Source organism: Petromyzon marinus, chromosome 38, assembly GCF_048934315.1.
Source record: "Petromyzon marinus isolate PM22_M1 ecotype Great Lakes invasive population chromosome 38, UKy_Petmar_22M1.pri1.0, whole genome shotgun sequence".
Lineage (NCBI taxonomy): Eukaryota > Metazoa > Chordata > Hyperoartia > Petromyzontiformes > Petromyzontidae > Petromyzon > Petromyzon marinus.
Genome location: NC_133704.1, coordinates 1,349,403 through 1,362,626, shown reverse-complemented (window position 1 = coordinate 1,362,626; position 13,224 = coordinate 1,349,403). Strand labels below are relative to the sequence as shown.

The window sequence follows — 13,224 nt, the reverse complement described above, 5'->3', positions numbered from 1 at the left end:
AACCCAACCAGAAAGTGATACTCCAAAATCTCCCCCTGAAATAAATGAGGTTGAAGTGGTCACATCTCTTTTACCACCTTCCACTGATAATATGTATGCTGCTGTTGAGAAAACTTCCAAAGATAGAGCACACAAACTTCAAAATACCTCGTTAGAATCAGTTGCTTCTGTGGAGAGTGAACAAACAGAGGCAGATAGTACACCATTCGTGGAGGGACAACTTCAAAAGGAGAGGACAAAATCTGTTATTGATATAATGATAGAAAAAGCTCAAGGCATTTTAACTGACAAGTCTGACAGTGAGGAAGAGGATGCAGTTTTCCCAGAAGCTGAAGTCCAACATTACGAGACTGATACATCTGAAACCACATCTGGTATGTCTGCAGAGAGCATCATAGAAACTACACGTGATGTTCATGGTAATGTTGAAGAGAAAATTGTTATCAATGGTGAGGTTGTTTCAGAATTAACATCTCATGGGCAAGAAATTTCAGTTGATATCATGCTTACCGCTCATCCAGACAATGTCCCTCAGCCAATTGTACATTCTGAAGAAGTCACATCTACATTACCATCTATCAGTGATGAAATGCAGGCTGATATTGACAAGATGTGCACAGACGAATCGAGCATGCACAAAATACATTCGAAAGAAGTACTTTTTTCGGTGGAAAAGAAGAATACTAATCCAGACACAACAGAAGGATTGGATGATGCACCGTATCATAGAAAGAGGAAAAAATCAATAATTGATATTATTATAGAAAAAGCTAAGGACATAATTCATAGACCATCTGAAAGTGAGGTAATTGAATCGGTCTCCCAAGAAGAAATTGAATCCAAGGATAAAAAGGTTGATACACTTGATACCACGTCTGATCATACTTTAGAGCTGCATGTGAAAACTACGCAACATGTGAATGTTACTGCAGATGAGGAACTCGATCATGCCAGTGATGTAATGTGTTCAAATGTTAAAGCAGTCAGCACCACTACTTGTCCAGAAAGTACCCCTGTACTCAGCGAGACTTCTGCAGTTAAAGAATTAAATGATGAAGAACACACCAATATCGCACATTTTTCTTGGACTGTTCCAGAGGTAGAAATTGGCATGATAAAATCCGATGTTAAAAAGTCGAGCGCTGACAAATCAGTTCCCTTCAATGCAATCTCTTCAGTTGAATCTAGTGTTGAAAAAGAAGAGTTTTTCACAGTAACATCTCAAAATACCATCAGTGACACTGACACAACAAAAATAAGTGACTCCAGGTGTAGTACGTCTGATCTGGAAGTGCGCAGTGAAAGAGTGACCCAACCAGAAAGTGAGACTCTCAAATGCCCACCCGAAGTGAGCGAGGCTGAAGCAGTCGCATCTCTTTTACCGCCTTCCACTGACAAAAGTAATTCTGATCTCGATAAAACTTGCAAAGACATAGCAACCAAAGTTGAGAAGACCACGTTAGAATTACTTGCGTCTGTTGAGGCTGAGAAAATAGAGGCAGATGCAGCCGAATTTGTAGATGAAAAACTTAATGAAAAGAGTAAAACATCATTTGTTGATATTACCATAGAAAAAGCAAAAGGTATGTTTACTGACAAGTCTGACAGTGACGAAGAGGACTTAGGTTTCCCAGAAGAAACTGAAGTCCAAGATTATGAGACTGATACATCTGAAACTACATCTGGTTCATCTGCAGAAAGTGAAAAAGTAATAACAGATGTGGTTGTTTCAAAATTAAAATCTGAAGGGCAAGGAATTGCAGTTGATGATGAGCTTATTACAGATGATGTAAATGAGGCAGCGGCATCTATCTTACTGGTTTCCTCCGGAGAAATTCATGCTGATCTTGACATAGCATGCACGGACGAATCAAGCAGGCAAATAGAAACATCAAGAACACTGGTTTCATCTGCGGAAAATAGGAATACTCATTCAGATACAACAGAAGGATTGCATGATCAACCATCTCATAGAGAGAGGAAAAAATCCATTATTGATATTGTCATTGAAAAAGCTAAAGGCATAATTACTGGACCATCTGAGAGTGGCGTAACAGAGGCAACCTCCCAAAAACAAATTACATCTGAAGATAAAAAGGTTGATACACCTGATGGCACATCTCATGATACTTTGGAAGTACATGCAACAACTATTCAACTTGTGCATGCGATTGCAGATGACGAAATGATTCATGCCAGTCATGTAACCACTGTGAATATGAATGCAGTTAGCACCACCACTCATCCAGAAAGTACCGTTATACCAAGCGACACTTCTACAGTCGAAGAAACAAATGATGACAAACGCTCAGAAATTACGCGTACTTCCTGGAATATTCCAGAGGTAGAATTCGGTATTGTAATTGCTGATACTAAAAAGTCAAGCGATGCAGAGAGAGTTACTTTGACAACAATCTCTTTAGATAAAAGCGCGGTTACAAAAGGGCCTTGCTTGGCAACTGCCAGTGATACTGATGCCACAAAAATAAGTGAAGCCCCGTGTTTAACATCTGAACTGGTAAATGAAATTGATCCAGTTGCAAGGCCTGAAGAGACTGTGCACGATACCACCACCGCCAAAGAGGAAACTGAAGCTCAGACTCTCATTTCACCACTTGAAGTAAATGCGGCTGAAGATAGAGAATCTATTTCACCTGCGGCCACTGACGAAATGGATGCCAATCTCTTTGACATGTATGTAGACGAAACAACCAAACTTGTAAACGTCTCTTGTGAATCGGTTGTCTCTGCAGAAACTAAAAAAAATAGGATGAATACAAGAGAAAGAGTCTACGAAGAACCACATCGAAAAGAGAGGAGCAAATCTCTAATTGACATTGCCATAGAAAGAGCCAAAGACATGTTTGCTGGACCAACTAATAGAGAGGAATATGCGTCAGTCTCCCAAAAAGAAATTGAAGACGGGGACGATGTGACCGACACATTTGATACTGCATCTGATGTCACTGCGGAAAGTGATCAAGAAACTATACATCGTGAAGTTCTTTTAAGCAAAGAAAGTGCTGAAACTATTGATGCAACCGTTTCAAATTTCCAAGCAGATAAAGTGGAAGGAGCAGTCGAAAACGAGAAACCTACTTCAGAAATCAACACTGCACCAATTTTGACATCTCAAGAAGTCGAAAAAAATAACGAAGAATTCCCCGAAGCCAAGACCGTTTCTGAGAGCATCGCAGTGGATATAGCTGGAATTGTTATCGCAGAACCTACAACCCCGGGAGGTGAGTCGATTATCGTAACCACAACTTCTTCAGGCAGTGTCCCAGTTCTGAAAGGTGAAGCTCACGTTGCGCAGTCAGCTCAGATTCTCAGTGATGCTCACATCATGAAAGGATTTGTCCCTCAGAATAGAACGTTTACAATGGAGGTTCATCATAAAGAAATGAAAGAAATGGATGACCAAGAAGAAAGTGATGCAGTTTCTACACTGAATAAAGACAAGGAGGAAAAACTGGAAGAAGAATTGAAAGTTAAATTACATCAGTCAGAACCAACATCTACCAAAATGCATGAAGCTCTGCCCACAACTACAAAGCCCATCACCAACATCAGCACCTCTTCTGCACTTGACGTCACAAGTGCACCAAGAGCCACAGAAACGCCTACAAAAGAACAAGGATTACCCACACACATCCCACGTGATAATCCTGAAGAAAGCTCCACGACGGTAACAAGGGTTTACGTTGACAACACGTGCATTGAGGAGGAAGTTTACATTGTTACATTCATCTCTACAATTTGTAAGTCATCTGCAGATGCATTGACCTCTGAGGAAGAAACATCTCGTGATTCGCAGAAATCCACGTTATATGACGTCTCAATCCTTCAACCAATAGAGACACCTATTGAAACTTTTGAAAATCAACAAACATTTAGCACAATGTCTGAGCAACCCAAACACGATCAGCCAAATGTGCTAGAAGACAATGTATTCCTTGCACATGACCAACCTCAAAAGACAATCGATGGGTCAACATTTGGAGGAGGAAAGCCTGAAGCTGATAGAAACCAGAGCAATCCTTCTTCATCCACTGAGGAATGCATGGCGTATTTGAAAAACACATTGAGTCCAACAGGGAGCGAAGTTCAAATAACAATCGTAAACAAAGAAGACGTGGACATAATTTACATAAGGCCTGCTCGAAAAAGTGTCTCGGTTGAAAGTTTGGAGGTTACCAATGAAGTGCATCAAAGTGCGAGTGGGAAGGATTGTCTAGCACATCTTTCCTCTGCCACGGAAGGTGTCACACACGAAGCAACAGAAGCGTCCTCCACACACACCCAGAAGCAGGGCACTAAAAACTCACTGACGGAAACTGGAACAACCACAACAGAAGGGCCATTCATTGTAACCACGGCATCTACAGAGGAGACTATGGCTTTTGCTTTAAGGCCAAAAGAGACCCCTCATGACACTTATCCCATTACAGAAACTGTAATGCATGACTGGGAAGAAGTTACCACTTGCAAAGATGATCATCGGGTTGTTGACCCTGTAGGAGAAGTCAAAGAGCCTTCATTAACGACTGCCACATCAACATTGGTCACTGCTCCGCTTAAATTTTACCGCAAGGAAACATTTTCAGATGGAGCGACAAAACACAGAGACGGTTCAGAATTTTGTGCCAAAGTGACAAATGAGCTGAGAGAGGAAGAATGTATCAAAGAGCCACCTTTCAAACAAGAGGAAGCCATTGAAAAGGCCGAAGAACTCATCAGTGGAAGCAATTTTGCCTTAACACAAGAAGAGACCTCAAAACTTCTCAGTGAAACAGAAGAACAAAGTGACTCAGGAAAAGTAACTGAAAAACATACATTACAGGAAACACTTTCAATCGTCACTGATAAAGAATGCAACGATGATGATGAAGAATCGTTTTATGCAAATACTGCACCTGCTTCCGTGCAATATCAAATTCAGGAACACGATAAATCAACAATACAGTTACCTCCTGATCAGTCAACGAGTCAAGGAGATGCGCAAACAACTTTCATTGGCAGGATCATACAGACAGCTAAAAGTTTGTTAACTGGAAAATCTAAGTCAGACCAGGAAGACACCTCAAATCCCCAATTAACAACAGAAATACATGCTGACACAGGCGATGCATCTGTTTCCATTTCAGAAAATGAGAAAGAATCAACATGTGGTAAAGATACGGCGGAGAGTAAGATTACCGCCGATGCTGCTGACACATTTGCAGAAGAATATGGGACAGGTCGAGGATTGCCATGGAATATCACTCAACACGTGTCTTTTGCCGCTACTGAAACCACTGATTTAAACAAATTGCTTGACCAGGCACAATTTATCAATGTAAACGATGAGTTAGCCTATAGGAATGATAAACATGACATTTCGTCAATAACAGGCCAAGGAGAACTAAATGAACTCGCATTGACAGATGCTCCATCAGGTGAGAGCATAACTGATGAAACAACTGAAGTCCGAGTCGGAGATGAAACTATACAAGACCATGCAGATGTGATGAAAAGACGGTTAATTAGTTGCACCGGGGATGAAACACAGATTTCATTTGTCTACATCGGTGACACAGAAATTATGTATATAAAACCAGCTCGAAAAGATTCAGCTGCTTGTCTCGTTGATGAAGGATATGAAGTTGCCAGTGGAAAAGATCCCGAAGCATCAACTCAATATTTTTATCAACATCAGCAGTTTGGAATGATGGAACCCCACGTACACATAGAGTCTAGTGACAAGGGTAGTCCTACAAGTACAGCAGCTGTCTCTGATTCCTCCTGTGTAGATACATGGGTGCATGCATTTAAGGAACTTGAAGCAGAATTGGAGGACTCTAAAAGCAAAGCTGAAGCTGATGATTTTACATTCTGGAGAGAGGAATCCTTTGTCCAGCCTACCTCAACTGATGAACTTCCTCTCACTGAACTAAATATCACAGCCTTGACAACAGAATCCGCTGAAATGAAGAATGAACCAGAATTGCAATCATCAATACCACATACAACCTTCAATAAAATTCACCTCTATTATCCCAAGAGCAACACGGAACATACAGAAGAGGAGCGGGAGATTGAGACCTTGTCTGCAGCCATTGCCTCCACGGCATGTGAAGAAGGAATTATTACAAGTGAAGAATTGCTGAAACGTTCAAAAGCTTCCATTAAACCAGACATTATTCTTGTCCATACTGCCAAATCAGGAATTGGTCATCAAGAAGCCTCCATACACACAACTGCTTTAGCAGCTAAAGAGGATACTAAAGATGAAAGTGATTTAGTCAATGCAGATTTACTACGCATTGAAACTAAATTAGCCGCCGATTCCTCTGAAGGTAACACTGCATACGCGGCTGAAACGGGATTCGATGCACCAATTGAAGAGGGCCATAGTTCAGCTTCTACTGCAGACACGATTGATTTTCCGCCTGCAAAATTAAATGAACTCGAAATCGATGGAACTAATGTTGAAGCGACAACTCGGACTGCTGCATCGGTGCAAGTCGACACATTGTTAAAATCGACTGTCACCGCCGAAAGTCCTCCTGATCACCATAACACTTGTAAGGACGCAACCACTGACAGCGAAGAGTGCCCGACAGATTTTGTGGATGAACAACTGCAAGAGGTGGATATAAATAAAACGTCTTTTATTAATCGAACAATACAAAAGTTGAAAGACATTTTCACTGGAATGCCAGTTAACGAGGAGACGCAGTTGACACGTGAAGAACATTTGGAAGCCAACACTGGTGAGTTGGAGACAACCAACAGAGTTAAAGAAAGTCCACATTCTAAGTTTCAAGTTGAAGCTGGCGACACCAGAGATTTGGAAAAAGAAGTCAAACAAACAGAAGAATTACATGCTGGTGCCCATTCTAGTCCTGATCAAGACGTTAATGTGGTCACTGACTACATTACTGACGAAGGTATAACTGTTGGTGGAAGCAAGAGAAGTACAACCGATCATTTCATTATTCAGAGGTCAGAGCGTGTTAATCCTTTTAATGACATGAGTATATCTTTATCTGATAGAGCGGTGACAATAACTGTAGCCCCAAGAGATGCAGCTGCTAATGTGCTGGAGGAACAAGACAATGCACCATCGGACATATCTCTAAAAGATGCCACCACAGGGGAATCTGCGAAAGCTACGCATTCAGAATCTGATGAAGAATTCCACGATTGTTTGACTGTTTTGGAAGAATTCCCTATGCCTGTTACATCAAAGGATGCGGTTGAGCACCCTAAACGGTCAGAATCAGTGTTTAGTGATAAGGTTCCTCCTCATCACCTTGAAGCATATACACAAATTAAAACCACACCTGAAGAAAATTTAGTTAAAGGTCCAGAAACAAGTACAAACATTTTATCCACGGTTGATGCAGAAAATCTTAAAATATCAGAAGCACCACAGTTCACACCAGAACTCAGAGATGAAGATTTTTCTCATGACATTAATACTTCTGAGGCAGTTCACCAATCGGACACTAGCATCATATTATCTGATGCTGAACAAGTTATAAAAAGACCATCTGTAGAGATCCATGCATCTGGCTTAGATAGGACATTTTTCATAGAAAGTAATGTCTCCAAGGGGAAATTCAGTATTTCAGAGAAAATCGTGAATGAGTCAGAAGCAGGATTGTCAGACAGCAGTGACAGGGCCAATCAAATCGCACGTGACTTGGATAAGAGCTGCACCACTACAGAGCAGATGATATCCACAGAGACAAAAGCGAACACATATGACACAACTGCTCCTCGAGGCGAAACTCCCAAAACAACACGCAAGCAGTCTTTTATACAAAGTCTCCAGGGTCTGCTTCCATTTGGTGACAAGACAGCAGAGAAATTAGACAATGCGACGAGCACAGACGGCGGTGAACCTGGGCAAGTCGCGTGCGAGGCGGCTGAAAATTGCACGGAAGAAACAAGTCACCCGGCGTTAACGGACAACGCACAGCATCCCACAAACGAGCCGCCACTGCATCCATCACACGCCGAGGCTGTCAAACTGCCAAAGGCAACAGCAGCTGACACTGATAAAGTAACATCTGAAGATGTTGCGCCCAAGAGCTACGTGACTGCAGATGAGCAGGGCAGTGAAACACACAAGGCAAGTCAGACGTACAGTAGGCATTTAACAGCCTCAATCATTTGCGAATGCATGATACAGCCGGAAATTACTACAACATCTAAGCATGACATGCAAACACAAAAAGCCACAGAAATCACACAAAGCTGCTCGGTGACCAAACAAGGCAGAGCGACAGCAACGGACGAATACGGACAGGCGACAATTTCACCTTCCTCTCAGCTGCTTTCAATTAAAGAAGTTGGTCACCAAGTCAAAGACCACTTATTCAGGCTAATGAACCAGTCGCCTGGCAAGCACCAAGTTGATTTCGCCAGCAGCGAAATAGAGAACGTGGTGGACAGCTGCGCCCTGGCACTGAAAGTACTGGCTCCCGATGCCCAACAGGAGCGGCACGTGAGTTCAATCACCCAGACGCTCATAAGACACTCCTCGCTCGGGACACTCACGGCCACAGCGGAGGCGGTGTCGCTCCTGAAGAAGCACCCAACGGACCCGGCGGTGGGAGCGGCGGTCTCCGTGTTGGCCGTCTGCACCGCCGTCGGAGAGGCTCTCAATTTATTCTCGATCAAGACCACGGGTGAAGCGTTGGCTCAGTGCTCGTGTTCATCGCTTCCCGCCGAGGCGATGAGTGAGGAGCTCAGGGTGGTGGTGCACGGACTCCTGCACGACGACGGGAGTGGCCGTCGGCCACCGGGCACCGTGGCCACGTTGCGAAGAGCCGCTCTGGGGGTTGCCGTGACTCTCAGCGCATATGCCGTGCATCTGCAGGCCCCCAGCGACGAGCAGACGGGCTCCATCGCAGTGTTCATACGGCAGCTGTGGAACGCCGAGCAGCGAGGGCGCACGGGCCGAACGTGTGCGTCGACGTCCCCCGAAGTATCACCACAGCCACTGGCGCCATCAACCCAACCACGAGAAACATCAACCACCCAGCTACCAGCGATATCAACCCAAACAGCAGCAGCAGCAGCATTGCCAGCGCTGTCCGTCGAGACGTGCACTCTCTTGGAACGCCTCCTTTCGAGCAGAGGCCCCTTGGCCTCGATTTTGGGCTCGGTGGCCGCCGCCGTGCTGATGGCGACGCGCCTCGCCGAAGAGGGCGACCCCACGCTGGTGGACGAGATGGTGCGGCACATGGCGTGTGGCTGCTGCCACCATGCGTTCGACACCGTGGCACGCCTCGTGCCGTGAATGGCACTGGAACGAGATTACCGCTCGCAGTGCACCAAAGTGGACACACGCTCCAGGCTCCGGCGGATGTCTCACGTCTTGGCTTGCCGCCTGTCACGGTTTTCCCCCCCAGCTCTTTCCCTTTTTCTGAGGTTAGTTGTCCTCGGAAATCTGTCGGTCCTCCCAGGACAATGAAAGTCCCCATTTCTGTCAATTGCGTGAAATAATACACCTCTCAAGAGAATGCACGTACCTATGGTTATCCCCTCTTCGGGAATTGTGAGATATTTTCCCCCCAAATGTCTTCATATCTTCTACAGCACAGGTGGCAACCATATACCGCACGTAAAATGTCTTGGGTGAAAATTTTGATGAGACTTATTTTTTTCTGCAACACCAAAAACTGAAATTCACATGAAGAAGATCATTGTGGCTGCTTCGGAATGCCTGGCGAATGTGACAGGCAAAGCATTAACACATTTTAATAGTTGGCCGTTGCACCATCTTGCTTGCAGTCAACGTTCAGTCGGTGACACTGGAAATGAACTTATGGCCATTCGGTGCAAAATGTTGGTGTGGTTTATTTTTTACAGAACTACAAAATTATAACACAATAATATTTTTTTTATTTTAATGTCATTTGCGGAATTAACGAAATAGAGAATGAAAACACATTTGTTTTTTTTGTTAAAGTTCTGCAATTGCCTGCATTGCAGTCATTTCATAGGATGCAGTCATTGTAATGAAAAGTCAACCGAAATTTTGCATGAAGGGAAACGATTGGTCTGTTTATGACATTTAATGGAATCTTAATTGTGCATGAAGGGGGGGGGGAAGTTGATTGGTATGGTTTTAACAAGGTTTACTAATTAAGTCACTTAGAATAACACTCAATAGTTTAAGATATAAAAAATGTCTTCAAGATATACTTTATAAACCATAGAGAAATTCCACAAGTGTGTCAGTTACAACAAAAAGGACAGTAATTTTATGAAGTTAAGAATGATAATCATGTCAGAATTGAGCTGGCACCACTGAGAAGCCTGGTTCGAATCCAGGCAGCTGCCTGCGATTAAGCCGGGTTCTCAAGTGTGGCACTTTTATGGTCTCGGCCTGGTCAGGAATGACTGCACACAAAAAAACAATATAATGAAATTTAGTTCTGCACTTAATGTAGCTAAAATCCAACTCTCAGAATTAGATACACCGGCTTTACTGTCGTGCGATGAAGGTTATTCATCATTATGCAGAGCAGGTAGGAAATAGCTGCCCTCTACTTTATAGATCAACGGTCACTGGAGGGGATCTCAGAGGTAGCTCTGTAATATCCACTTCCATGGACCGTTATCTAACCTGAAAGGATTGCACTGCTCTGCCAGAGTTGCTAATGGATTCTTTGTCTTACGATGCGACACCGATAACACAATCAGGATCAAATTGGGTGACTTTTTTAAAGAAAGATGATTGTGTAGTTGCAAGAAACATAACATCCACAAATATGTTGACAAGATAACAATTGGTCTATTTGTTTCTGCCGTAACTGACACATTCGTGGATTATCTCATACCTCGTGGTCAATTCTAGTTTCTTATTTTCAGTGGGATCAGCAAAAGTTCAGCAGGCCGAGTGACCCTGGAGCAAAACGGTAGAACTCAACGGGCTTTATTTGGGAAATAATCTTATGAACTTGATGAAAATAGCAACAACTGCCACATTTTTAAAAAATTACAACCAAAGTTTTACCAATACATCATTTTTGGATTAAATAATTTGTTTAACTAAATATATAATGAATCCTGTATTGACGAAATAGACGTAAGAAGGTGATTGGCAGGGGTAACGGTTGCATGAATGTGTCAAGTCAGGAACTCGTGCCCCTATGAGTGGTGGCCATTGCTAACTGGTTACCTCTGTTTGGGAGCACTCAGCCGAGCTGTAAACATTCAACTTTACCGTGACAACATCCAGGCTCAATAAGGAACAAAACAACCTCTGCTCACTTCCATTGCCAGATGATGCAGCCTCAATGTATAGTGATCACCTTACAGACTGTAGACTCGGAATTTTTTTTACATTCAATTTACAATGGAACATTAGATTATGATCCTGACCAGGATTTGAAATCTCGATCCAATAATTGGCATTCAAGGTGAAATGCAGACACTGTAACACGTGGGGCCCTGATTCTCAGATTGTCAAAAGCTCAATTTGGAGGTGGCCATTTGATTCCGTGGCCGATATTGCTGAGATCCTGACATTCAAAACCGGGCAGTTTATTCCAAATTGAATCCGAATAAACTGTGTTCTCAAATTCAGCGAGATGATGCCATCTCCTCGGTCGCTTACATGAAACTTGGTTTTTCAGTTAATTTGGCAAAATGTTAGCAGTGACAATTAAAAAAAAACATTTCGGTTTCACTGCCATGTGACGAAGGTCTCTACAGAAGGGTGCATGTGGATGTGCAGCACGCCTCGTGTGGATAAGAGGTCACTTGAAGGGATGTCGGAAGAAGTTCTGTGATATCTCCTTCGACGGGCCGTTTTCTAACACGGGGTGGTGATATGTTGCTCTGCGGCAGAGCTCCGAATGGACATTTCTTCATCTCGTGGCATGGCACTGTAGCACATTTGGAATTAAATAAAATAGAAGGCATCAATTGCCTCTTGATGTTTAAGATGTTAATGCCTATGACCAAATCACCCAGAATGCGCCCAATTTCGTCAGATCTCGGAAGCTCAGCAGGATGGAGCCTGCATCGTGCTTGGATGGGCGACCACCACCTTGCACAACAGGTGTTATAGGGAGCTCCGAGGGCTACGTTGTCAGCATGGGGAAGTGCAGCAAACCCCATTGTTGTACTGTACTATGCTCCAACGTCTATGCTCCCAACTTTTACTGACCAGCTTGGTGAAGTATGGTCAAACAACCCTGAAGAGCAGTCTAGCCTGGAGAGGCGCTTGTGCATCATCAATACCACACCTCCCGAGACACTTAGAATAAGGGCCCCATGTTGAGCTTCTGCAAGCACCCCAGCTCACGTCCAGTGACTTTACCGAAAGAACCAAAAGTATGAGTACTGAACAAGAGTTTTCAACGTCGATTGCGAGGCTGTATATTTAAGGTATCATTGACAGAGCAGCAGGCAAGTGCTATTTGTGGCGGTGGGCGTTTGCGGAGTGTATGGTACGCTTTATTGTTGTGTAAAACCAACATTGATCAAGTACAGTTTTCTGAAACACACTCCCAAGCACTTTCATCCACCTCATAATTTCATCGTATTAATCTCGGTCCACCATCAATTAACATCTCGGTGATGAGATGTTAAATCCCTCGCCTGGTATACAGGAGATCGTGGGTTCGATCCCGACCCTGACGCCTGCTGTATATTTGGAGTTTGCGTGTTCTTCCCTTGGTAGCGTGGATTTTTCTTCGGCTACTCTGGTTTTCCCCTGCACATTTAAAATCGACATGCGTTTACAGTATTTGGCTGATATATTTTTTCACGTGATAAGCAACTTCATTGAGCTATGCTTTGTGGCCAGGTCGCTACTGAAAAAGAGCTGTTATAGCGCAGTGGACCTTACCTGTGTACAATACAACTTTTTGACAAAATTTGTCTGTCCTAGGCGCCAAGATTCTGCTGTTTTTTTAATCTCCAGTGGTACCCCTCCCACATATATCTCCAGATTTGTACAACAAATTCGCAATACAGAAATAAAAAAAAGATTGAACCCCATGACCAAATATTTTCCTGTTCGTGGAATGTTGACGTGCACTCAACCATTACAGCCCTGGGTCTCTTGTTCACACGAACAGGAATCATTCCAGTTGGTGGTGCATGCATTTGTCTTTGCATGTTTGTGTCTTTGCATGTATGGGCACAAGTTGAATTCATATTAATATCGACTGTACTCTGTTGTCGGAAAATAAAGAGCACAGATTCTTGTTA

The 13,224-nt window shown here is 43.4% G+C and overlaps 1 protein-coding gene across 1 annotated transcript in view; it reads left to right on the top strand.

Moving 5' to 3' along the window:
• Positions 1–13,224, top strand: part of LOC116950283 (uncharacterized) — a 30,057-nt gene extending 16,833 nt beyond the window's left edge. Inside the window, exon 1 of the mRNA XM_032967977.2 lies at positions 1–13,224. This exon is cut by the window's left edge and continues 16,833 nt beyond it. Within this exon, the coding sequence (XP_032823868.2) occupies positions 1–9,295 (9,295 nt within the window). The 3' untranslated portion in view covers positions 9,296–13,224.